We start from the raw sequence: 24,661 nt of genomic DNA, 5'->3' as shown, positions 1-24,661 counted from the left end.
CCTGACTGAAGAAATGACAGGGTTGACAAGCCTGTGATACGAGCTGCCCCTGAGATGCAATGAAAGGAGCAGGATGTTGAATTTGAAGAGAAGAATCTAAGCAGTTGTCTGCCAGCCTGGCAGAGCAGCATCATGTGAGGTCCTCTGGGGGGGATATGGATTACATAGAAAAATTGCTTGGGCAAACAGCTAGCAGAAGGGAAAATGTGAGAAATACAGGGAAATCTGCTGTGAAACTCTTCTATTAGCTACAGAATCTCACGTATATGAGGTAAGGAAACAAGGCAAGATCTCAGTTTGCTCCTGATATGGCATGTTGGTCATGTCATTCCTATGTGTCTGATAGAACATGTAGAAATCTGTTCAGTCGAGCACCCGCCTGGGCTGTTTCATGACTGTGGCAGGCATGTCTGTCCCTGCTCTTCAAGATACTATAATTTCTTCTCTGCACTGGTCTGCATGTCCTGCTCGTTTCAGCCTGGAGGGAGAGTACCTCCCTCCTTCAGCAGGTCCCAGACCAGTGTTGGCAAGCTGTGCACTTCCCCTTTAGGCATAACATTTGCGAAGAGATTTGTGCTGACATTTATTCAAATACATGTATTTGCTTAAAAGAATTCATCTCAAATATTACAGCTGCAGTTAATGCCTTCCTTCTAAAGCCATCCATCCCACAGAGAATTAAAGAGAGATGAGAAGGTTTACAAGTAAGTAGGTGATCCCAGCTCTTAGCCTATGCTGCAGCATGTATGTACCTACATGGAACCACACTGCAGCAGTCAGAAGAGCCACTCTTGCCAGGGGTGTGATCAAAGACCAGGGCTGCCAACATGCTGGAGCAGCCCCTCCTGCCCTGGCTGTACTTGCTGGAGCATTGTGCCCAAAAACCTCAGGCTCCAGGGTTGCTTTTCAGGCATCTTTCATTAGGCACACAAAGGCACCATTAGAAGAAGAAAAAGTCCTTTGTCCTCACAGAACTGGGGCAGTGCCAAGCTGGCAGTGCAGCTAACAGACCAAGACACCTGAAGTGACCCAGGGGAAAAAGTGCAGCTGGGCAGCAAGCCTGTGGCTGCCTCTCAGAACTGCTAGCTGTTAACCTGCTGCAGGCAGCAGCCACCAGACCCAGTGGCTCTTTCAGCAAATAACTCTGACACTGAGTTCACCAAAGGAGCTTGTACACTCCTTAGGCTTAGTTGCATCTCTCCACTGGATCCCATGTGTTTTGCAGAGAACCTATTACTCCAGGACAGAATGAAGTTTAGCAGTGAGTGGAGCAGTTTCAGCAGGCAATGCTCCTCACACTCCTCAGCCTCATGCTCACTCACAAACACCATGCTCAGAGCCATCTGCACCGGGGAGGGGAGGAGGAAGGTTCCAATTCTCATTAATTCTGGCAGCTTTTATAGTCCCCTTTGATCCAATAACAAATCTGAGCAAACTTGGGAGCAGTCAGGCGAACAGCAACATTATAGTCCTGCTGCTCCCCCCCGACTTCCAGCCACTGATGCCCGGAGAAGATGCCAATCACCTTCCTCTCCCACTTGTGCTGCACGGGATCCCACACCTTGCCATACACCCCAGAGCTGGAAGCGCCAGGCCTGGCATTGCAGTGCTGGTAGATGAGGTGTGCCGTCTCATCCTCCACCCCACAGAAGCGGTATAGCAGCTCTCCTGGCCGGTCACTGTCAAACCCTGAGAAATGAATCCTCTTCCCAGCCATCTCCTCCACTGCTGGAGCCACCGTCAGCTCCATGTGCGGGCGCTGGTGTGGTCTGCATAGCTCCAAAAGGGCATAATCATAGTCCATGCTGACTGAATTGAGGCTCTGGATCCAACCCTTGGGCACCTGTGTGCGTCGCACATGAGCCCAGCGCATCACCGGCCTCCCCGTGCCATTGGCTGGCATCAGGAAGCCCACCTTGATCTTCTTGGCACCCTTCACATAATCTTGGCCATCGTGGACACAGTGGGCAGCCGTGAGGATGTGCTGCTCGGACACCAGCACCCCTGTGCACCCCGTGGAGATCTTAACTGTGGTGGAGAAGGGGTAGTCCATCAGGAAGTGGTTCCCGCTGATGGAAAACTGTCCATCTGTGCCATAAATCTGTTGCGCCGCGTGCGCCTCCTTGGCCACCTCCTCTCCATGCTGCCCTCAACGGGGCTCAGCTCCACTGTGGTGAGGGTGCGGGTGCCGTTGGCGTGCAGTGTCTCATAGAAGAGGTACTCCTGGAAGTCCTGGGGGAGCAGAGCGGCCTCCCACTGGGCACACGCCTGGTCACAGTGCGTAGCCAACTCCAACACAGGCTGTGCCGAGAACCGCGCTCTGCCCAGCTGCAGCGTGGACCAGGGAATGAGGGTGGGAACTGAACCCCCAGCTGCAGTGCTGGGAAGGAAGGAAAGCAAGAGGATGGAAACCACCTGGCAGCGAGTCATCTTTCCAGACCTGCAAAGGCAAAGCAAGGAGACCATTAAGCCTGCCCGATTAGAGCCAGCCACCTGCTGCGGCTCACGGCTTGGGGGATTATCACACGCGCGTGGCCCCTCACCAGCTGCTGGGTCGTGCATTCTTAAGCTGCTGCCTGGAGCTGTGTGACTAACTAGAGATGATAGAAATCTACCTTTGATCTCCTGCAGCTCTTTTGGATGGCAGTGCCTGGCAGTGCTGAGGAGTATTGCAGGAATACCACGAGGGGATGAGTTTCCTCTGTCACGCCAGAAGTCCTGCTGCTTGGATGTGGATCCCCTAGATTCCAACAGGGCATGTCCCTCCCAGCAGCTGCAGCACCTAGTGACCCGCATGGAGGATGAGGAGGTGTGACAGTACCTGCTCCCTGCAGAGAGAGATGACAGCTCTGTCCCACTGTTCCTACAGAGGAGAGGAAGGTGCACAAGCTCCAGGGCTATACCTGAGTTGAAGTATTTGGTGTCACAGTGCGGCGAGGACAAGGCAGCTTGTGTTAACTCCAAACTGGATTGCTGCACTCCATCTGAAACTCAATCTGCCATCGCTTCTCCATGTGCCGGGCCCACCCTATGCCTATTGAGCAGGTTCTACAGCCCCAGCTCCCGGCACCGCTCAGCTCTCTGCTCCCATCCTGCCCTCAACGTACTGAGACGGACACATCAGCCAGAGTGCAGGATGATCCCTGTGTCCCCCAAGGCAGCCGGGGTCTGCGTGGACACGTGGCAACACTCCGGGTTATGAAAGTCGCGGGGGAGTGGGGGTGAAGCCATGCAGGGAGGCTGAGAGCCACAAGCTCTGCTTTCCACACCCTGACCCCTCATGCTACAGCTGAGCTTCATCCTGGACTTCCCCATCCGCTGCCCCTCCAGGGCTCATCCAGCAGTGCTGTGCTCCAGGGAAGCCCCACAGGAACCCATGGCATTAAGGTCCATCCCTTCACCCCCTAAGGAGCGTCTCCCCAGCTCCCCTCCATGTGAACCACATCCCTATAGAAGGATCTCATCCAGCAAGGCAGTGGTTAAAGCAGTGGGAGCGGCACAGACATTTCCCTGGGGCCTTCAGCTTGCTCAGACTCCAGGGCCTCATCACCGCCTCCCCAGCAATCTGATGGCTGGATAAGGAGGCAGAAGGCTGCTTCATGCTGCCCTGGGGCTGGAGCAGCATTGCCCATGTGGGTGAGTGTGGGCACTGTGCCATGCTCATGGGCCTGCACAGGGACACAGGGTGCAGCGGGGTGGCAGCCCCTCTCCTCCCCACAGAGCCCTGGGGCTGAGCCATGGGGCCCTCCCTGCTGGCCGAGCGCTGACCCTGCTCAGCTGCCAGGAAACAAGAAGACGCAAAGCCCACGTAAGATCCATCTGCCCTAAATTAGTTTATTTGTTTCACAAAATAATCTGTCAGGGCTGATTGAGACCAGGCCGGAATCTGGGAAATAGTCTTCTCCCAGGGATGCGGCTCAGTTCCTGGCTGTGCCTCCCCCGCAGGCCCAGTGGGAACCCCAGGGGCTATTTCTGAGGTCTTTACAGCAGCACTGGGACATGATGACACACTGCCATGTGGCAGAGGGCCCAGCCCGCTGCTGTCCCACACCCCAGTACCAGGAGCATGGGGCTGGGTGCCCCACTGCGCTGCTCCCCATCAGCAGAGTGACACAAGGACAGACTATTCCCAGCCCCCAGCTCAAGCTGTGGGACAGAGGCATTGAAGTGAGACGCAGCTGGACCAACAGAGCCGAGCAGTTAAAAAAAAAACAAAACAGCCAAACCATTTAGACTTCAATAAGTATAAAAAATCAACACTGAAACTCCAATTGAACCAAGGCATATAAGGTTGGACACTTATGTCTACACTGCAGACATCATCACAAGCAGCTGAGTGTGATGCTCACACTAAGCGAACGAGTCCAGCAGCACAGGGCTCAGCACAGGCATGGGATTGTATTGGGGCTGTGGGTGCTGAGCCCTGTGCTGCTGTGGGGTACCGGGCAGTACCAGGCTGAGGTGCTTCCAACCTCAGTCATGACTGCGTTGACACAAATACAGCAGTTACCATCACGTGGAGTGTCTCATGGGCAGGAGAAGCAGGATGTGACAGCAGTTTTCACACTGGGAGGGCCGTATCGGTGTCATTGCCCCTCGGCAGGGTGGGAATGCAGGGAGCAGCCCCCGGGCCACCAGCATTCCCCCAGCCCGGGGTCTCCTCTCCACAACTGCTGCTCGGCAAGGGGAAAGGGCAGCGCACGGCCGAGTCTGGGCTTGGACCCCACGGGATGGCTGTGCTGAGCAGTGTGAGGTCCCATACCAGCACTGTAATACTGACAGTCCTCTGAGCACAGATGTTGATCACAACCACCACCTCTCTCAGATTGCAGCAGCCCCACGGCTGAGCTCCATCCCAGGGTGCTGTAGAGGGTTTTCAGTTGTGGAACTTCGAAGCTCCTTTGCATTTTTCCCTTCCACACTGTTCCGAATGCCATAGCCAAAGTATATCATAAAACCTGCAAAAGTACCTGCGATGAGACACATGGCAGGAAACGGCCTCCCCGGGCCACCAACAGGCAGAAGCTGGAGAAATGAGATACCCGCAAGCTTTGGGGCATCACAGTCCCCTCCGGGACACCTACCCACAGCCATCCAGATGGCAAAGCGCACCCAGGTGCTGGTACTCAGCTGCACCATCAGCAGGATGTTAACAAAGATGCTGCAGAGTGGAAGGAGTGGGAGGAAAGGTACCTGTGAGGGACAAGAGGTTCCACCTTAGCTGTGCCCAAGGGACCTGGCTAGTCTAGAGAATGCTCTGCCACTTGGGTGCTTCCGTTCCCGGAGCAGTGCCTTAGAGTCGTGTCTCTGGGCTCTGGACATTACTGGATGGAGGAAGCCCAGCAGCCAGCCCAGCAGATCCTGCACCAGCCTTGGGTGCAGAGCTTTTGGAGGCTGCACTCACCTTGAAGTTCAACCGCGCATTGCTCTGCGGCTGCCTCCAAATGATGATGGTGGGGATGAGCAGAGCCATGAGGAGCAGCACCAGGACCAAGATCCAGGCCACGTTGGCCTCCTTCAGCGCCTTCACCTTGAGGGTCAGCACCACGCAGATGACCGTAACCAGCACAGCTGCAAGAGAAGAGCCCATCACCACGATGCACTGCATGTGGCTGCACAGACCTCCCTGCCACCCCATGGGCTGCTGAGCTGAGCTGTCCCCTCCTGCTCACGTACAGGTCCTCCAACACCAACCCCAAGGCCTTGGGGAAGCACTTTGCCAGGAGGAACTCACCAGCCTGGCAAGCGGAGGGAAACCTGTGCTCAGCTGGGCTCAAACCCAGTTCTGGCACTTCCCCAGACCCTACTGGGCTGCCCTGCTCTGCCTGCACAATGAAACCATTGATGCATCCATCAAAGCTCCCCAGGTCTGCAGGGACCAACACGCCCCAGCCCCTGGCACAGCAACGAGCCAGTGATGTGGCAGGACATGCAGGAGCCGCTGCCTCCCACTCACTCACCCATGATTGAGACACAGACGTAGACGATGCACCCTGAGAGTGCCGTGGGAGTGTCTGCAGATGGACTGAAGAGTGCTGTAAGGGACAGCGTCTCCTTCTGTTTGGTGCCCGTGGCAGCGATGTTTGGGTTCATGACAGCTCTCTCCTCCTCATTCCCATTCAGCTCCAGCATCTCCACGGCCTTTGGGGAGTTCAGCTGCCCAGGCTGGTACCTGCACACAGCAGACCTGCTCAGTGTTGCACCAACTACAGCACAGTACGAGGAAGTTCCAACCCCAGGGATACAATAGCACCCATCGTTCCCTCCTGCTCCTTCAGACCCATGCTGGAAAGCAGCAGTCCCACGGATGGCACAGCTGCCCAGAGGGTGCTGGGGTCACCATCCTTGCAGGTGTGCCCGAACTATGGAAACGTGGCACTGCAGGATGCGGTGATGGTCCTGATGGGGTGGGCTGCGGTTGGACTTGGGGATCTTAGTGCTCTTTTCCAACCTCAGTGATTCTATGGTGTGCCCGGAGGTCCCAAGCAGCCTTCACTTCATGGCTTGAGCCGTGGCCACAGGCCCCACGCTGTCTACAAGGTGCGTCCACCCAAGGGACCACGGTGAAGGGACACTTTGCATAAAAGTTGGCACCCACCGGAGGATGAGCACACACACAGCGACCAGGGAGTAAGCCAGCAGCGTGCCGATCGACATGAGGTCCACCAGGTCTTTCAGGTCAAGCAGGAAGGCCAACACAGCTGCAACGAGGATGGAAAGCGTGAGCACAGCCCTGGCCTGCAGGGTGACTGAGTGCAAGATGGCCACCAGGAGTGTTACCCGCGAGCAGCCCTGAGGTGATGGTGGCTGAGAGAGGAGTCTTGGTGCGACTGTTGATTCTGGAGAGGAACTTGAAGAGCAGCCCATCCTCTGCCATGGCGTAGATCACACGCGGCATGGGAAACATCGAGCCCAGCAAGCTGCCATGGGGAGAAGCAGCTCAGGGCTGGCCAGAGGGCCAGCAGCCAGGGAAATCACACAGGGTGAAGCCTGGGACAGGTATCCCCAGCCCTGTGCTGGGCTGGGTGGCACCACAAACAGGGTTCGGTCCTACCTGGTGGAGAGTGCGCAGAGCGAGCCAATGGCAACGGCATAGCGGGCAGGCTCCCAGCCCACTTCCTTGAAGGCCTCGGGCAGCGGGCTCTTCTTGTTCAGCATGAAGTAGGGCACCATCAGCGTGAGGGCCGCAGAGACCCCGAAATAGGCCACGAAGCAGATGAGGAGGGACACAATGATTCCAATGGGGATGGAGCGCTGCGGGTTCCTGGCTTCCTCCCCTGCATGGAGGAAAGAGGCAGAGTCCGTCCCAATCTGTACTTGCGGCTGTGCCCAGCCCCACACCCCAGCCTGCAGCTCCAGCTCCCGGTAAATCCAGCTCTCTGCATAAGCACTAGTGAGGTGATGTAGCAATGCACCCGTGGTGCCCTTTGCCCTGAGCTTTTGCTCCTCGCAGCACTGCGCTCCCCACCAGAGGCTCTGCAGCCAGCAGAGGAGGCTGCAGGGAGGCACAGGGGCCGTGCAGAACAGCCTGTACCAGCAGCCTGCTGAGCAGAGTCCTGGGGGAAGGAGAGGAAATGAAGAGGGCTCCCCGCACGCCAGAGCAACTGAGTTCATGCAGAACCGACATCTTAAGAAAAAAATCTAATGTTGCTGGAGGCCAGGAAATAAGCAGAAGAAGCAGCAATTCGCAGCAATTCCCAGCACTCGGCTCTGCAGCTGGAAGGCTCCCTGCAGCCCCGTTCTCAACACACCTCGCAGGGAGCCTTTGCTATGGGCAGCCAAGGCCCTTTGTGCAGCCCAGCTGGGGACAGGCTGTTCCCACAGCAGGGAGCACTGAGCTCCTCCCAGAGCAGCTCTGGCAGCTGCCCCACTCCAGGCATTCTCTACCTGTGGTGGCGATGCAGTCGAAACCCACGAAGGCGTAGAAACACGTGGCAGCACCCATCAGAATCCCTTCCAGCTTAAAGGGGACAAACCCACCGGAGCCGAAGGCTTTTCTTCTGGAATAATATTGAGGACAGCCATTGGGGCATCGACACACAACACAGGACCAGCCCTGTGCCACATACCACTAGCCAGACTCCAGCCAGACACACTCGTTGTCCTCACCTGACTTCCTCTGTCTCATGCGACTGCGTGAGGTTGATGTAATCCTCTACCGTCAGCTGCCAGTTCTTGATGTCTCCCTTGATGCAGCCGGCGATGAAGACGAAGGCCAACACCAGCAGGTTCACCGCCGTGAAGATTTTGTTCACCAGGGCGGACTCACTGACGCCAAAGGTCAGCAGTGCTGGGGACCGAGGGGTGAACAGGCTGCACCCGCACTGCATCACCGCGCTGCCGCCGAGCCGCTCCGACACAACTCACCAGTGAGCAACGCGATCAGGATCAACGCAAAGAAGTCCGGGCGCTCGGCCAGCACCCCCGGCAGGTGCAGCGTGGTCTTGTTCATGAAGAAGGTGGAGATTTGGTTGCTGATGATGTTGTCGAATGCTGCGCTCCAGGCTCGGGCCACGCTGGCTGTGCCTGGCCAACAGCAAAGCTGCTTATCGGTCCGAGCCCTGCACGTGGCAGCGCTGAGACAAACCAGGGCAGGACAGGGCAGGGCAGCACCATCCCCATCACACAGCCATATGGATCCCCCAAGCACCCAGCCTGCACACTACACCCATGCCCCGCTACGGTGCCGCTCACTGGGACACGTGCCGGCCCCACACTTCCCAGCCCCAGCCAGCAGAGCCACTTACCTATCACGTAGGACAGGATGAGGTTCCAGCCAGTGGTGAAAGCCCAGATCTCACCGACTGTGACGTAGCTGTAGAGGTAGGCAGAGCCGGTCTTGGGGACACGGGCTCCAAACTCTGCATAGCAGAGCCCGGCCAGTATCGATGACAGTGCAGCCACCAGGAAGCAGAGGACGATGGACGGACCGGCCGTATCCTTGGCCACTTCCCCGGTCAGCACGTACACACCAGCACCCAGCGTGCTGCCCACCCCCAGGGCGATGAGGTCCAGCGTGGAGAGGCAGCGAGCAAAGCGTGTCTCCTCGGAACTAAGATCCACCATGCGCCGGCGGATCAGCTTCTTCCCAAGGCTGCTCATTTTCCCCCCAAACATCTCGTCCCCTCACTGCTCAGAAGCCCTGCAAGAGAAGTTGTTGTAGCAGCGTGAAACTCAGCGTCCAACTCATGGAGCTGGAGCCATGCAGCTATGCCACTGCCACCCCCGTGGGAGGGAGCAGCAGTCCCTTGGCTGACCCATTGGCATAGAGCCCCCATTGCTGGGATGGAGACCAGCAGCGCAGGGCTGCACACCCACCTGCACAGCCCCTGCACCAGGAAAGCCAGCTGGAGGCAAACCCAGCAAGTCCAGGGCACGAAACAGGCTCCTTAAGCAAACGCCGTGTGGTCCCAGCCCCGAGGGCCTGGGCACGTCCTGGAGCTTGCCCTGCTGTCTTTGAGCAACTCCCCACCTCTGGCACACAGAGATCCATCGGCCCAAACTTGACTGCTTGGCACAACCCTCCCAGTGAGGCGTGTAGGTATGTGCAGAAGCCAATGGCAGGGAGGCAAAGCGAGCTGGGCTGAGTCACACGGACACGTTTGGTCCTCCCAACATCAGCCTGCACCCTCGCTGGGGGTGCATGGCCAGACACGCAGTGAGCACAGCAACGAGGCTCCCAGCACGCATCCCCTGCATACGGACAGCCTGTGCCCCAGGGCTGTGTGTGGGATCCATGTGTCACACCCCACAGCCCCGGCCCCACACTCGGCTATCCCCAGAAACGCTCTGGACTGTGAGCATCCCACAGAGCTGCCCACAGGGAATGGCCACGGATGGAGAGATGTGGCTCTGGGCAGCCTGGTCTGGTGGCTGGCAGCCCTGCACACAGCAGGGGGGTTGAAAGCAGACGATCGTCGTGGTCCTTTTTAACCCAGGCCACTCTGTGATTCTACGATTCCATTCTCTGCCCACCAGCACGCTGACAGAACCACGGGGCTTGGAGGGGACCTGTGAGGGTCGTGGAGTCCCAGCCCCTATCGCGGGTTCCTACAGCACGTTATACAGGCGGGTCCTGGATATACCCAGGTAAGGAGCCCCCACCCAATCTGGGCATCCCGTCCCGCTGCTCCGCTGCCCACGCACTAACGGAGCTCCTGGCGCTGTCGGTACGGAACTTCCTCGTTCCATTTCATTTCCTCGTTCCATTTCCCCGCGCGGAGCGGCGCACAAAGCGCGGGTTGGCGCGAGGAAGGAAGCTCGGAGCGCGCGGAAGCAGCGCCGTTCGGACGGGCGCGCAGCAACCCGCACCGCCACCGACAGCAGCCCTTCCTCCTCCTCCTCCTCCTCCTCCTCTTCCCCGCCGCGTGGCTGACGGAAGCGGCACCGGTTGCGCTCGGAAACGCCCGTCCCGCCGCCCGCAGCGACTCACCGGCACGGTTCGGTTCGGGTCCCGTCGCGCTCCGCCCCGGTTCTGCTGCCGACACGCTTGGGGGGCAACGCGGTTCCTCCCGCTGAGAGCGAACGCGCCGAGCCGAGCAGCAGCCCTCCCGTCTCGCTGCGCCCCGCCCCGGCACCGCCCTCGTGCGGGGAAACTGCCGGGCGCGGAGGTGAAGCCCACCCCTCCATCCCTCCCTCCATCCGTCCGTCCATCCCGGCCCAACACCGCGGCCCGTCCGTCCTGCCCGCAGCAATGCGCCCAGAAGAGCAGATTGCGAGAAGAAAACAACCAAACAGAGGACGGGACCGGGATCCCTGCCATGCCCCGGCCCGCCTCGAGCCCGATGGAAAGGGGAAACGCGGGGCGGCGGCAGCGCGGTGCTACCCCACGGACGGCCACGCCGGGGGGAACTGAGGTCTCCCAGCGCCCACAGCACGGAGGGACAGAGCTCGGGGCTGCTCGGGGCTGTGGGGACACGCCATGGGGCACGGCTCAGCCCGACGGCCACGTGCTGCGCGGGCAACGGGCCCCCGGCTGCGCGCACCAACGGAGAAACGGACAGCAACAGGCGGCGCGGGGACGGGAAAGAGCCATCTCCGGAGAACTGCAGGGAGCTACGCCGCTTTTTCCTTACAGCAGCAGCGAGGCACCCGGCAGTTCTCTTCCCCCCACCACCCCGCCCCTCTCGGAAAGCTCTCCTGATGCAATCGGCCACTGCTGTGTCGTTCGCTCAGCAGCAGCGCCAGGAGGCGGCCAGTCCCCCATACAGGGCGCTGAGCTACTGGGAGGGGGGGGGCGCAGCAGGGCACGGTGCTGCGGATCCCGTCAGGTGCCCACTCGCACCGCCTCGCCCCGGAGGTTGGGGAGACAAAAGGTTGCGCTCGGAAATACCGTGAGCGCAACGCAATGGAACGGCGGGGCGGCATTTAGGATGTGACGCAGACGCGGATCTCGCTCTTCCCGCTCAGATGAATGAATGAATGAATGAATGAATGGACGGACGGTGCCCTCCAACCCCCCCACCGCCCCCCGTACGGCTGCTCCCGTAAGAAAGGAAACGGACTCACGGTGTGGATACGAGCGCCCCGTGCAGCCTCACTGCCGGCACCGGCCGTGCTTCCTGCCAACCCCCCCCGGGCTGCCGCCGCCACGTGGCACGGCCACGCTGAAGCCGCGCTCCCTGCGGTGTGCGGGCAGCGGCTCCGCGGGGGCTGCAGTGGGGCAGCGGCGGGGCAGCCCCGGCACGGCGCCGTGGGGAAATGCCCGGCCCCTGAAATACCCGGAGTGTCAACACTGGGCTGACGCCACCGGGACTCACCCGTTCCCAGAAATCATTTTAATACAGTGGCCTTTTGGATGATGCTTTGGGACACGGAGCGGGACAGGCCCACCCGCTTGCTTCCACACCTCCCATACAGCCCCCATACAGCTCCTGTTCCCCCTCACGGTGTGCCTCATCCTCATCTCATCCAACGCGAGGCTCTGATCCAGCCCTGGGGTGCAGAGCGAGCCAAGCACACGTCCCAACAGGAGCTGCAGGAAGGCAGGCAGCAGCCACATTTGCTTAGCCAGCATGATGTGGGAGCACAGGCAGCTGCAGCCCAGAAATGGAGCCAAAAGCCATGTAGAAGCAGCCCTAAATCAGCCCTTGGAGCCCCATTACCTCCCATGAGCAGCACAGAGGTGGGAGGCAGAGGATGGTGCATCCCCAGCAGCTGTCCCGTGAGCAACAGGGGCTGCCTGTGACACTGGGGGGAGGCCAAAAACAGCAGCCTGAGACAAAAGGGGAGCAGAAACACACCGAGCTGCCCAGCCCAACCCCAGGGTGCTGCCAGCACAATGAAGCAGGGCTCTGCAGGGCCTCACCCAGATGCCGTGCAGTCAGATGAGGCACCCACGCCAACCCACCACAAGTAGAAAGCAGCGTGGCAGGGCTTGCAGGCAGCGCTTCCCACTCCCGCAGGCAGGAACGGGTAAGAGCTGAGCCCCATGTGCTACTGCCATGCCCTACACACAAACCACCAGCTCAACTGCAGCTAACAGCTGCAGAAAGCCAAATGTGCCGTCGGAAAGAACTGGCTCTTCTCACTTCCAGCATGAACAAGGTTAAGGCAGAAACCTCCCCACACAGCTGCCTCCCACTGCTGTGGTGTCAGCAGCACATGTCCAAGCATCCTTCTCGGACGTACCCAGACTTGGCCAGCAAGGCCTGCATGCAGACAGGCTGAGCTTCAGTCAGTCCACAATCGCCAACCACCTCCTCCCTGCATGCAGCAGACCCAGATCTGGCCTGGCAGAAAGCTGAGAACGAGCTGTCCTTTCTGCCCAGCCCCTTGGGGAAGCGTGGGCAGCGCAGAGCAGTACGGACCCTCCGAGGGCAGACAGCAAGGACAGTGCAAGAAAGGACACATTTATTTGAAGTTCGAGGAGTTACAAAGATCCATCTGTGCAGGTGTAAATATCTGGAAATATCACTGTCCCAGCAGCTCTGGTGGCTGGACAAGTCGTTGCCATCTGTCCCATGTGCTGGGGGGAGCTGTCAGTCACTCTCCCCAGTGCTGTTCTCATCCTCCTGAGCAGCTTCTGGATGGATTCCTGAGGAACAAGAGCAGCATTCCCAGCTTCATCCCTCCCACACAGCAGCCCCTGGTGAGCCCAGCAAGGGATCACCGGAGCATCCCTGCAACCCACATAGAGGTGAGGGTTCACCCCAGCAAGGGGACGTACCTGCCGCTCTGAGGTGAGCACACAAAGAGGAGACTGCCTGACGATACTCCTCACACTGGGCCATCTTGTCAACTGGGGGCAGGAGACAAGTGACTGCGTTCAGCCTGAACACCTCATGAAAGCAACTGGAAGTAGCGTCACGCTTCCGGGCACTGGTACTTATGGGGGACTTCAATTATCTGGATATTTGCTGGATGACCAACGTGGCCAGGCACGCATGGTCCAGACAATTCTTGCAGTGTGTTGCAGACAACTTTCTAATGCAGGTGGTCGAGGAGCTGACGTGGGGCGGGGTGTTGCTCGACCTTGTTCTCACCAACAAGGAAGGACTTGTTAAAGAAGTAAAAGTTGGGGGTAGCTTGGATTGTAGCGATCATGAGATGGTGGAGTTCGAGATCCTCAGTGGAGGAAGCAAAGCAAAAAGTAGGATTGCTACCCTGGACTTTAGGAGAGCCAACTTTGATCTCTTCCGGGACCTACTTGGGGCTATCCTGTGGGCCAGGGTGTTAGAAGGCAAGGGGGCCTGTGAGAGCTGGTTAGCATTTACATGGATCACAGAATCACAGAATTATCAAGGTTGGAAAAGACCTAGAAGATCATCCAGTCCAACCATCACCAATACTTCTCAGTTAAATCATATCCCTCAACACAACATCCAAACGTTTCTTGAATACCCCCATGGTCGGTGACTCCACCACCTCCCTGGGCAGTGTATTCCAATGCCTGACCACCCTTTCCAAAAGGTAATACTTCCTAATGTCCAGCCTGAATCTCCCCTGCTGCAGCTTGGAACCATTGCCTCTAGTTCTATCACTGTCTACATGAGAGAAAAGGCCGACCCCCAGCTCACTACAACCCCCCTTCAGGAAGTTATAGAGAGCTATAAGGTCTCCCCTGAGCTTCCTCTTCTCCAGGCTGAACAATCCCAGCTCCCTCAGCCGCTCCTCGTAAGGCCTGTGCTCCAGACCCCTCACCAGCTTTGTAGCCCTCCTGTGAACATGCTCCAGGGCCTCAATGTCTTTCTTGTAGTGAGGGGCCCAAAACTGAACACAGTACTTGAGGTGCGACCTCACCAGTGCCGAGCACAGGGGGACAGTTACCTCCCTGTCCCTGCTAGTAACACTGATCTTCTTCCAAGCTCAGGATCAGTGCATCCCTGCGACTAAGAAATTGGGAAAAGGTGCCAGGAGACCTGCGTGGATGAGCAAGGAGTTCAGGTGCAAGCTCCGAGGAAGGAGGAAAGTTCATGGTATGCGGAAAAAGGGTCTGACCACTTGGGAAGAATATAAGAATGTAGTCAGGGCCTGCAGAGATGTGACAAGGAAGGCTAAAGCCCACCTGGAGTTGAATCTAGCTAAGGAAATAAAGGATAATAAAAAAGGCTTTTTTAAGTGGAAGGGGCTGCGGTGGGGCTCTCCAAGCTGCCCCGACCTGCTGTGAGATGGGGCAACTCGCCGCTCTCCCCGCTCTACAGCAGCTTCTTTGAAGACAAGTGCCGCGACATCGTCACTTGCCTGCTCGTGTGCTCCGCCGCCTTTCCTAGTCCTTCTCCCAGCCTGGTGAACAGTGACTCGCTGTGTCATGTCACCTCCATGCCCCTCAAGTCCTCGCCACGGTGCCTCAATTTGCCCTGTACCAGGAGGTCCGCCTGCTTGACCCGCCTGCAGCACTGCAGGGCCAGGATGCTGCTCCCAGTCTGGACCCCCGGCACCATCCTGAGCCGTGCTGGTGGAAGGCTGTCCCAGGCCCTGCCATTCCTGGCCTGGCCGCTGGCATCCGTGGGGCCAGAGCCGCAAGGGGCTGGCAGAGGGCGCAGTGCCCCCGCAACCAGGCTGCTGTGCTCTCAGGTAAGCTGAGCCCCTGGGGCAGTGCCCGCTTTGCCGTAAAGCTGCGGCATGGCCTCTTTTCTCCCATTCCCCTTCCCCCCGGGTGCCAAGCCGAAGGTGATTCCGGCTGCCAAATCCAGGCTGCAGCCTCCCAGCAGGGCCTCACAGCTGGCACAGCCATCCGCCAGGCACAAGGCTCCATCCAAGGGCAAAGGGACGGAAAGTATTTCTGCGGTGCTGGGGGATCTCAGAGGGCAATGTGGCGAGAAGGGAGAAAGGGGAAGGCCAGGGGAGAAGCACGGAGATGGGACGGAATGTGGGGAGTGGGGAGTCCGTGTGGCAGCAGTGCAAGTAGGAGCCCAGGGAATGCTAAAGGCCAGCTGAAGGCCAGCCATCTGCCCTCATGCCATAACGGGAAGAGTCTGCATTTATAGATTGGGTTCTGTTGGATTTTTGCCTTTTGCCTGGGGTGTAAGGAGAGGCAGCCGTTCGGAGCAGCTGGTAGCCTCCTGTTGGGGAGTGCCACTCTTGCTGTAGCTCTGTGCCCCCCTGTGCTGGCTGGCCCCTTGCACCCATGTGGGAGCCACTACTCCCCACCATGGGCAGCACCTGAACAGGCCAGGCCAGCAGCAGCTGTGGGGCTGGAGGGGCTCAAAGGCCTTTGGTTCTCCTGTGCAGCTTGTCTGGAGCAGCTTGTCCGGTGTGTCCTGACTGAAGAGAGGCTGATGGCTGTAGAGGTTACATTTCTAATGAAAGCTCTTTCTACAGATAAAGCTGACCAGACGTGTGTGAGTGTGGAGTCCCCGTATCTATGCCAACTGAGCCCTGGCCCTGTTTCAGTCTGTGGTGATGCAGCCTGTGCTGCTCAGGTAAGAGCCAGCTGTGTGCTGCCCCATGAGCACACTGCACCCTGGGGCCTGGGCTGCAGAGGTGGCAGGCAGCGGAGTGCCCGGGGCTGCCAGTTTCCGAGCTGGCACCTGAGCCTTTCCCTGCTGTTTACTCAAGCCCTCATGCATTTTGCTGCATGCTTTACATCCTCTCTAGTGCTCAGGGCACTGCGGGCTTCTGCTCGTTTAATTTCCAAGGGACTTTTGAAACATTCACACCCACACGGTTTGCATCACGGTCACTTTTATACATCCTGACATTTTGGATGTATCCCAGTATGCGGTCAGGACAACCTGTGCTGGGGCTGGGCTGCTGCGTGGGTCACTGCATCCCTTGACACCCTGCCCTTGTCAGTCCGCAGTTTACAGGCTGTTGCACGAGATTCTGGAGTGCTTGGAAGAGCTGGAGCAAATGAAAAGGGAGCTTGGTAGGTGGGGCTGGCTGCTCTGGGGGTGGAATGGGAGCCCTGCTACTGCCCATAGAGGTCCGAGGGTGAGGTGTTCAGGCTTGAATGCTGTCACTTGTCTCCTGCCCCCAGCTTACAAGACGGCCCAGTGGGAGGCGTGTGAGGCCCAGTGGGAGGCGCATTTGGCCCGGTGCGAGGCGTATCATCAGGCAGTCTCCTCTGTGTGTGCTCACCTCAGAGCGGCAGGTACGTCCCCTTGCTGGGGTGAACCCTCACCTCTATGTGGGTTGCAGGGATGCTCCGGTGATCCCTTGCTGGGCTCACCAGGGGCTGCTGTGTGGGAGGGATGAAGCTGGGAATGCTGCTCTTGTTCCTCAGGAATCCATCCAGAAGCTGCTCAGGAGGATGAGAACAGCACTGGGGAGAGTGACTGACAGCTCCCCCCATCCACGTTTGGATGTTGTGTTGAGGAATATGATTTAGCCGGGAAGTATTGGTAATGGTTGGACTAGATGATCTTCTAGGTCTTTTCCAACCTTGATAATTCTGTGATGCTGTGAGCACATGGGACAGATGGCAACGACTTGTCCAGCCACCAGAGCTGCTGGGCCAGTGATATTTCCAGATATTTACACCTGCACAGATGGATCTTTGTAACTCCTCATACTTCAAATAAATGTGTCCTTTCTTGCACTGTCCTTGCTGTCTGCCCTCAGAGGGTCCGTACTGCTCTGCGCTGCACACGCTTCCCCAAGGGGCTGGGCAGCTGGCATCTGTGGGGCCGGAGCCGCAAGGGGCTGGCAGAGGGCGCGGTGCCCCTGCTACCAGGCTGCCCGTGATCTCAGGTAAGATGAGAGCAGTGCCCGCTTTGCCGTAAGGCTGCGGCATGGCCTCTTTTCTCCCCTTCCCCTTCCCCCCAGGTGCCAATCCGAAGGTGATTCCGGCTGCCAAGTCCAGGCTGCAGCCTCCCAGCAGGGCCTCACAGTTGGCACAGCCATCCACCAGGCACAAGGCTCCATCCAAGGGCAAAGGGATGGAAAGTAATTGTGCGGTGCTGGGGCATCTCAGAGGGCCGGTGCTGCGGCGAGAAGGGAGAAGGGGGAAGGCTGGGGGAGAAGCACAGAGACGGGACGGAATGTGGGGAGTGGGGAGTCCGTGTGGCAGCAGTGCAAGTAGGAGCCCAGGGAATGTGGCTGTGCTGGAGCTTCTCGGCCTCCTACCAGCATGGACTGGTGGTCCGTTGGCTCAGTCTCTCTTATGGGCCCATGGGCGGCAGGTGCTGGTGCTGCTGGGCCTGGCAGAGCCCAGAGCTGCCCGAGGAGGGGCACGGTGTGGCTGCCTTGCGGCTGTCCCTGCAGTCCTTGCAGTCCCTGTGCCTGATAGATGACTTCTGGGATAGATGAGTGGACGATGAAGTGGGTTGAGAATTGGCTGCCTGGCAGAGAACAGAGGGTTGTCGTTCACGGTGCGGTGTCTGGCTGGATGCCTGTAACTAGCGGCGTCCCCCAGGGGTCAGTGCTGGGTCTGGTCTTGTTCAACGTCTTCAACAATGACCTTGATGAGGGGATAGTGACCACCCTCAGCAAGTTTGCTGATGACACGAAGTTGGGAGGATTGGCTGACACGCATGAAGGCTGTGCTGCCATTCAGCGAGACCTGGACAGGCTGGAGCATCTCCCCTATGAGGAGAGACAAAGCGAGCTGGGTCTGTTTAGCCTTGAGAAAAGAAGGAGGAGAGGGGACTTGATCCAGATTTATAAATACCTGAGGGGTGGGGGCCATAGTGGCGAGGCTGGTCTCTTTTCAGTAGTGCATGGGGACAAGACTGGGGGTAATGGGATGAAACTACAGCGTAGGAAGTTCCACACAAATGTGTGCAAGAACTTCTTTATGGTGAGGGAGACGGACCACTGGAACAGGCTGCCCAGGGAGGTGGTGGAGTCTTCTTCTCTGGAGATATTCAAGACCCGCCTGGACACCGAGCTGTGCGACGTGGTGTAGGGAGCCTGCTTTGGCAGGGGGGTTGGACTCTTTCTCTAGAGATCCCTTCCAACTCCTACAATTCTGTGTGATTCTCACCCTCGGACCTCTATGGGCAGTAGCAGGGCTCCCATTCCACCCCAGAGCAGCCAGCCCCACCTACCGAGCTCCCTTTTCATTTGATCCAGCTCTTTCTTCAAGTGCTCCAGCTCCTCGTGGGGCAACCGGCAACCTGCGGGCTGACAAGGGCAGGGTGTGAGCGGATGCAGAGACCCACACAGCAGCCCAGTCCCAGCACAGGCTGTCCTGACCGCATACTGGGATACATCCAAAATGTCAGGATGTATAAAAGTGACTGCAGGGAAAGGCTCAGGTGCCAGCTCGGAAACTGGCAGCCCCGGGCACTCCGCTGCCTGCCACCTCTGCAGCCCAGGCCCCAGGGTGCAGTGTGCTCATGGGGCAGCACACAGCTGGCTCTTACCTGAGCAGCACAGGCTGCATCCCCACAGACTGAAACAGGGCCAGGGCTCAGTTTGCAGAAATAAGGGGACTCCACACTCACACACGTCTGGTCAGCTTTATCTGTAGAAAGAGCTTTCATTAGAAATGTAACCGACACAGCCATCAGCCTCTCTTCAGTCAGGACACACCAGACAAGCTGCACAGGAGAACCAAAGGCCTTTGAGCCCCTCCAGACCCACAGCTGCTGCTGGCCTGGCCTGTTCAGGTGCTGCCCATGGTGGGGATAAGTGGCTCCCACATGGGTGCAAGGGACAGGTTTGTCACCCACTGTAGAGTGTGTTATTTACAGCTGGCTAGCTGAGAAGGGTCATAAACACAGTGCAGCCAAACAAGCAGCCAAACCACCTGCAAGGACAGCAAGAATAACAGGATGCCCTGTGATGGTGAGAAACTAGCCATGGTTTTGTGAACTCAGCAAGGGAGTAACTTTCAGGATGATAACAACAAGTTGCAAAGATACTTGGGGATGGTATATAATTGGGAACCAATGATGAGCTCTGCTTTTGCAATATGTATGAGCTAATTATCCGTATTATAAAGGTACATGCAGCCATGGAATAAACAAGATTAGCTGATCATATGTCAATGAATGTGGTCGTTTGCTTTTCTCCCGCCGTTCTACAACAACCCACCAGGTCAGGCAGCCCAGGATCCCATCTAATCCAGCCAGGAAAGCCACAGAGAGACAGGCTGAGCCCGGCAGGCTGCAGGCAAAGGGCCGCATTCCTGCATGGGACCGAGCCTCTGTCCTGCTCACCCACTCCTATGGCAATCCATGCTGAAAGCAGTCATTCTTTGTTCTCACCAATTTCCAGCAGCTCTCGGGTCCTGTCGCACACTGATTCCTGAGGTGTTGATTCTGAAGTCCAACAAAGGAAACAAAAACAAGGAACGTCAGGCACTGCTCAGAGAATGCCCAGGCAGCAGCCAGGAAACCCCATCCTGAGAGTGACTTAGAGTGGCACATTTACTCAGGCTCGCTCTTGGTGCCCGTCCAGGGAAACTAAGTCCATGCAGCCTCGCTGCTGTTCGGGTGCCCTTCGTCTGAGCCTGAGCACGCACTGCCCCCTCCTGTCCTCAGTCAGGATCAGCCTTGGACTCTGAAGCAGAGACCTGACGAACCGACCCAAGCGGAGCTCCCCTCCTCCCTGCCACAACGAGGGAACCTCGAAGGCTTCTGCCCAGCCCACTGCCCCTTACCTGGGCAATCACGCTCGGAGGAAGCCGCTCTTCTCGCTCCCGACTGCAGACAGACAGAAGCCGTGGGGGGAAGCTTCTGAGGTGGCACCACGACACCCAGCACAGTGCGATGGAGGCCGTAGGGGAGTGCGTGGCAGGAAGCCTGGCAGGGTCAGGGGGCAGCCACCGTGGCTCTGGGCTCTCCATAGAGACAGGCTCTGCTCTACCACGTGCCACAACCTGAAGGAGCACCCGCAAAGCTGCCGGCATTGAGCTGAGCGGTCCCTGAGCCTCACCCGATACGGCCATGGCAGCCAGAGGGGTCTCCCCAAAGGACAGCTGTGCTGCAGCCAGTTGCTCACAAGCCCTGGACCGTTCCCTGCTCAGCCTCGTGCCCTCGTGCCACACTGCGCCATACTGCCACTGTCCAGCTCATTGCAAAACAGAGACGAGACTAAACTCAATCAGTCCTTACCCTGTTCCATCCCAACCGATTAACCCAGAACTGACCCAGCAGCTCCCTTATGGAGAGGTGCTGCTGCCACCCTCACGCTGGGCTCCTCCTGCAGCAGCCAGCTGCTGGCACCTGTCACCACCGCTGCGCCACCACAGCCACTTACAGCTCCCCCTTCCACAACCGGGGCACAGGAGGAGGTCACCACGTTCTACAGGCGGGTCCTGAATATACGCAGGTAAGTAGCCCCCGCCCCCCCTGGGCAGCCCGTCCCGCTGCTCCGCTGCCCGCGCACTAACGGAGCTCCTGGAGCCGTCGGTACGGATCTACCGCGTTCCATTTCATTTCCTCCTTCCATTTCCCCGCAACCCGCACCGCCACCGACAGCAGCCCTTCCTCCTCCTCCACCTCCTCTTCCCCGCCGCGTGGCTGACGGAAGCGGCACCGGTTGCGCTCGGAAACGCCCGTCCCGCCGCCCGCATCGACTCACCGGCACGGTTCGGTTCGGGTCCCGTCGCGCTCCGCCCCGGTTCTGCTGCCGACACGCTTGGGGGTCAACGCGGTTCCTCCCGCTGAGAGCGAACGCGCCGAGCCGAGCAGCAGCCCTCCCGTCTCGCTGCGCCCCGCCCCGGCACCGCCCTCGTGCGGGGAAACTGCCGGGCGCGGAGGTGAAGCCCACCCCTCCATCCCTCCCTCCATCCGTCCGTCCATCCCGGCCCTGGCAGGTTGCGAGCAGATTGCGAGAAGAAAACAACCAAACAGAGGACGGGACCGGGATCCCTGCCATGCCCCGGCCCCTGAGAACGAGCTGTCCTTGCTGCCCAGCCCCTTGGGGAAGCGTGGGCAGCGCAGAGCAGTACGGACCCTCCGAGGGCAGACAGCAAGGACGGTGCAAGAAAGGACACATTTATTTGAAGTACGAGGAGTTACAAAGATCCATCTGTGCAGGTGTAAATATCTGGAAATATCACTGGCCCAGCAGCTCTGGTGGCTGGACAAGTCGTTGCCATCTGTCCCATGTGCTCACAGCATCACAGAATTATCAAGGTAGGAAAAGACCTAGAAGATCATCTAGTCCAACCATTACCAATACTTCCCGGCTAAATCATATTCCTCAACACAACATCCAAACGTGGATGGGGGGAGCTGTCAGTCACTCTCCCCAGTGCTGTTCTCATCCTCCTGAGCAGCTTCTGGATGGATTCCTGAGGAACAAGAGCAGCATTCCCAGCTTCATCCCTCCCACACAGCAGCCCCTGGTGAGCCCAGCAAGGGATCACCGGAGCATCCCTGCAACCCACATAGAGGTGAGGGTTCACCCCAGCAGGGGGACGTACCTGCCCCTCTGAGGTGAGCACACACAGAGGAGACTGCCTGATGATACGCCTCGCACCGGGCCAAATGCGCCTCCCACTGGGCCTGACCCACCTTCCAGTGGGCCTTACACGCCTCCCACTGGGCCTCACACGCTTCCCACTGGGCCTCACACGCCTCCCACTGGGCCGTCTTGTAAGCTGGGGGCAGGAGACAAGTGACAGCATTCAAGCCTGAACACCTCACCCTCGGACCTCTATGGGCAGTAGCAGGGCTCCCATTCCACCCCCAGAGCAGCCAACCCCACCTACCAAGCTCCCTTTTCATTTGATCCAGCTCTTTCTTCAAGTGCTCCAGCTCCTCGTGGGGCAACCGGCAACCTGCGGGCTGACAAGGGCAGGGTGTGAGCGGATGCAGAGACCCACACAGCAGCCCAGCCCCAGCACAGGCTGTCCTGACCACATACTGGGATACATCCAAAATGTCAGGATGTATAAAAGTGACTGCAGGGAAAGGCTCAGGTGCCAGCTCGGAAACTGGCAGCCCCGGGCACTCCGCTGCCTGCCACCTCTGCAGCCCAGGCCCCAGGGTGCAGTGTGCTCATGGGGCAGCACACAGCTGGCTCTTACCTGAGCAGCACAGGCTGCATCACCACAGACTGAAACAGGGCCAGGGAGTGATTCGCAGAGATGATGGGACTCCACACACATGAACGTCAAGTCAGCTTTATCTGTAGAAAGAGCTTTCACTAGAAATGTAACCTCTACAGCCGTCGGCCTGTCTTCAGCCAGGACACAGAGCTGCTCCAGACAAGCTGCACAGGAGAACCAAAGGCCTTTGAGCCCCTCCAGCCCCACAGCTGCTGCTGGCCTGGCCTGTTCAGGTGCTGCCCACGGTGGGGAGAAGTGGCTCCCACATGGGTGTAAGGGACAGGTTTGTCACCCACCAGGTCAGGCAGCCCAGGATCCCATCTAATCCAGCCAGGAAAGCCACAGAGACACCGGCTGAGCCCAGCAGGCTGCAGGCAAAGGGCCGCATTCCTGCGTGGGACCGAGCCTCTGTCCTGCTCACCCACTCCTATGGCAATCCATGCTGAAAGCAGTCATTCTTTGTTCTCACCAATTTCCAGCAGCTCTCGGGTCCTGTCGCACACTGACTCCTGATGTGTTGATTCTGAAGTCCAACAAGGGAAACAAAAACAAGGAACGTCAGGCACTGCTCAAAGAATGCCCAGACAGCAGCCAGGAAACCCCATCCTGAGAGTGACTTAGAGCGGCACATTTACTCAGGCTCGCTCTTGGTGCCCGTCCAGGGAAACCGAGTCCATGCAGCCTCGCTGCTGTTCGGGTGCCCTTCGTCTGAGCCTGAGCACGCACTGCCCCCTCCTGTCCTCAGTCAGGATCAGCCTTGGACTCTGAAGCAGAGACCTGACGAACCGACCCAAGCGGAGCTCCCCTCCTCCCTGCCACAACGAGGGAACCTCGAAGGCTTCTGCCCAGCCCACTGCCCCTTACCTGGGCAATCATGCTCGGAGGAAGCCGCTCTTCTCGCTCCCGACTGCAGACAGACAGAAGCCGTGGGGGGAAGCTTCTGAGGTGGCTGTTTGCGGCCAGCAGCCTTGCCAGCAGCTACGGTAGAAGAACATCAGGCACAGGGACTGCAAGGACTGCAGGGACATCCGTAAGGCAGCCACACCGTGCCCCTCCTCGGGCAGCTCTGGGCTCTGCCAGGCCCAGCAGCACCAGCACCTGCCGCCCACGGGCCTGTAAGAGAGACTGAGCCAACGGACCACCAGTCCATGCTGGTAGGAGGCCGAGAAGCTCCAGCACAGCCACATTCCCTGGGCTCCTACTTGCACTGCTGCCACACGGACTCCCCACTCCCCACATTCCGTCCCGTCTCTGTGCTTCTCCCCCAGCCTTCCCCCTTCTCCCTTCTCGCCGCAGCACCGGCCCTCTGAGATGCCCCAGCACCGCACAATTACTTTCCATCCCTTTGCCCTTGGATGGAGCCTTGTGCCTGGCGGATGGCTGTGCCAGCTGTGAGGCCCTGCTGGGAGGCTGCAGCCTGGATTTGGCAGCTGTTATCGCCTTTGGCTTGGCACCTGGGGGGAAGGGGAGAAAAGAGGCCGTGCCGCAGCCTTACGGCAAAGCGGGCACTGCTCTCATCTTACCTGAGATCACGGGCAGCCTGGTAGCAGGGGCACCGCGCCCTCTGCCAGCCCCTTGCGGCTCCGGCCCCACAGATGCCAGCAGCGGGGCCGAGGACGACCGAGCCATGAACGTCCTCCCACGGGCGCTGCTCAGGATGGTGCCCGTGGAGCGGCCTGGGAGCAGCATCCCGGCCCTGCGGTGCTGCAGGCGGGTCAAGCCGGCGGATCTCCCGGCACGTGTCAAAGCGATTTGGCGCTGTACCCCGCAGGACGCGCTGTGCAGAGCGGCAGCCGACGGGCTGAACTCGGGACGCGGCGAGGACCCGCGGGGCGTGGAGGTGACGAGGCCGGAGGAGGGTGACCACGACGCGCCGCTGTCAGCCGGGCTGGAAGAACTACGCGGAGAAGCGGCGGAGCCAGAGAGCAAGAGAGCGACGATGTTCCGGCATTCCTCCTCGATGGAGCTGCTGAACGACGGGGTGAGCGGCAAGAGCAGCGAGTCGCTCTCGTCTCGGAGCAGGTCGGGACAGCTCTGGGAGATCCGCCGCATCCCCGTCCGCTGATCCTGCGACATCGCCGCTCCCGCCGCGCTGCCGTTCCCCTGCCGGCCTTAAATCCGCACGCTCCCCGCCCCCTGCCGCGCCGGAGGCCCTCCCGCTGCCCCCGCATCCCTCCCGCTGCCCCCGCATCCCTCCCGCTGCCCCCGCATCCCTCCCGCTGCCCCCGCATCCCTCCCGCTGCCCGTCCTCCCCACCCGCTGCTCCCCTTCGCC

The 24,661-nt window shown here is 59.1% G+C and overlaps 5 protein-coding genes and 1 pseudogene across 19 annotated transcripts in view; 1 reads left to right on the top strand and 5 right to left on the bottom strand.

Annotated features, from left to right (window-relative positions):
* TEX11 (testis expressed 11) overlaps nucleotides 1–1,343 on the bottom strand; it is a 29,900-nt gene extending 28,557 nt beyond the window's left edge. The window contains 1 exon segment of the mRNA XM_085547727.1: nucleotides 1,176–1,343. Coding sequence (XP_085403853.1) covers nucleotides 1,176–1,343 — 168 coding nt within the window.
* Nucleotides 1,238–2,951, bottom strand: LOC107312498 (serine protease 23-like; annotated as a pseudogene). The gene is made up of 2 exons (XR_014945625.1): nucleotides 2,822–2,951; nucleotides 1,238–2,440 (listed from the first exon to the last, which is right to left on the bottom strand). The product of XR_014945625.1 is annotated as a serine protease 23-like (transcript).
* An 858-nt stretch (nucleotides 2,952–3,809) lies between these two features.
* SLC7A3 (solute carrier family 7 member 3) lies at nucleotides 3,810–11,659 on the bottom strand. Of its 4 annotated transcripts, none has more exons than XM_015859986.3 (12): nucleotides 11,509–11,659; nucleotides 8,748–9,142; nucleotides 8,368–8,526; nucleotides 8,110–8,290; nucleotides 7,888–8,000; nucleotides 7,055–7,277; nucleotides 6,781–6,920; nucleotides 6,599–6,701; nucleotides 5,961–6,172; nucleotides 5,405–5,571; nucleotides 5,085–5,193; nucleotides 3,810–4,958 (listed from the first exon to the last, which is right to left on the bottom strand). In XM_015859986.3, the coding sequence occupies exons 2-12, from the start codon at nucleotides 9,115–9,117 to the stop codon at nucleotides 4,822–4,824; spliced, it is 1,914 nt and encodes a 637-aa protein (XP_015715472.2). In that variant the 5' UTR covers nucleotides 9,118–9,142; nucleotides 11,509–11,659; the 3' UTR covers nucleotides 3,810–4,821. The 4 variants fall into 4 exon arrangements, with proteins under 4 accessions (XP_015715472.2, XP_015715473.2, XP_085402164.1 ...); XM_015859987.3 differs by lacking the exon at nucleotides 11,509–11,659 and adding an exon at nucleotides 10,433–10,575; XM_085546038.1 differs by lacking the exon at nucleotides 11,509–11,659 and adding an exon at nucleotides 10,105–10,231.
* Nucleotides 11,660–12,830: 1,171 nt separating this feature from the next.
* On the bottom strand, nucleotides 12,831–21,161 carry LOC146760937 (uncharacterized). 4 transcript variants are annotated; one of them, XM_085546053.1, is made up of 4 exons: nucleotides 19,991–21,048; nucleotides 19,596–19,649; nucleotides 13,169–13,240; nucleotides 12,831–13,036 (listed from the first exon to the last, which is right to left on the bottom strand). In XM_085546053.1, exons 1-4 carry the CDS (start codon nucleotides 20,276–20,278, stop codon nucleotides 12,872–12,874), a joined length of 579 nt encoding a protein of 192 aa, XP_085402179.1. In that variant the 5' UTR covers nucleotides 20,279–21,048; the 3' UTR covers nucleotides 12,831–12,871. The 4 variants fall into 4 exon arrangements, 3 of the variants coding, with proteins under 3 accessions (XP_085402179.1, XP_085402181.1, XP_085402180.1); XR_014945627.1 differs by lacking the exons at nucleotides 12,831–13,036; nucleotides 13,169–13,240 and adding exons at nucleotides 18,432–18,507; nucleotides 18,750–18,850; XM_085546055.1 differs by lacking the exons at nucleotides 12,831–13,036; nucleotides 13,169–13,240 and adding an exon at nucleotides 18,946–19,135 and having other exon boundaries at nucleotides 20,914–21,161.
* On the top strand, nucleotides 13,363–15,917 carry LOC146760938 (uncharacterized). The gene is made up of 4 exons (XM_085545950.1): nucleotides 13,363–13,591; nucleotides 14,307–14,417; nucleotides 14,561–15,015; nucleotides 15,763–15,917. Exons 1-4 carry the CDS (start codon nucleotides 13,363–13,365, stop codon nucleotides 15,784–15,786), a joined length of 819 nt encoding a protein of 272 aa, XP_085402076.1. The 3' UTR covers nucleotides 15,787–15,917.
* LOC107312482 (uncharacterized) lies at nucleotides 16,109–24,589 on the bottom strand. 8 transcript variants are annotated; one of them, XM_085546045.1, is made up of 8 exons: nucleotides 23,911–24,580; nucleotides 23,722–23,841; nucleotides 23,252–23,365; nucleotides 22,857–22,910; nucleotides 22,367–22,467; nucleotides 22,049–22,124; nucleotides 21,761–21,937; nucleotides 21,309–21,628 (listed from the first exon to the last, which is right to left on the bottom strand). In XM_085546045.1, exons 1-8 carry the CDS (start codon nucleotides 24,461–24,463, stop codon nucleotides 21,573–21,575), a joined length of 1,251 nt encoding a protein of 416 aa, XP_085402171.1. In that variant the 5' UTR covers nucleotides 24,464–24,580; the 3' UTR covers nucleotides 21,309–21,572. The 8 variants fall into 8 exon arrangements, 7 of the variants coding, with proteins under 7 accessions (XP_085402174.1, XP_085402173.1, XP_085402176.1 ...); XM_085546048.1 differs by lacking the exons at nucleotides 21,309–21,628; nucleotides 21,761–21,937 and adding an exon at nucleotides 16,109–17,967; XR_014945623.1 differs by lacking the exons at nucleotides 21,309–21,628; nucleotides 21,761–21,937 and adding exons at nucleotides 17,344–17,967; nucleotides 18,053–18,271 and having other exon boundaries at nucleotides 22,049–22,467; nucleotides 23,911–24,589.
* Between the last annotated feature and the right edge of the window lie 72 nt (nucleotides 24,590–24,661).

Source organism: Coturnix japonica, chromosome 4 (assembly GCF_054131305.1).
Source record: "Coturnix japonica strain WE chromosome 4, WE-NBRP24, whole genome shotgun sequence".
NCBI lineage: Eukaryota > Metazoa > Chordata > Aves > Galliformes > Phasianidae > Coturnix > Coturnix japonica.
This window is presented reverse-complemented; position numbering and strand designations above follow the sequence as displayed.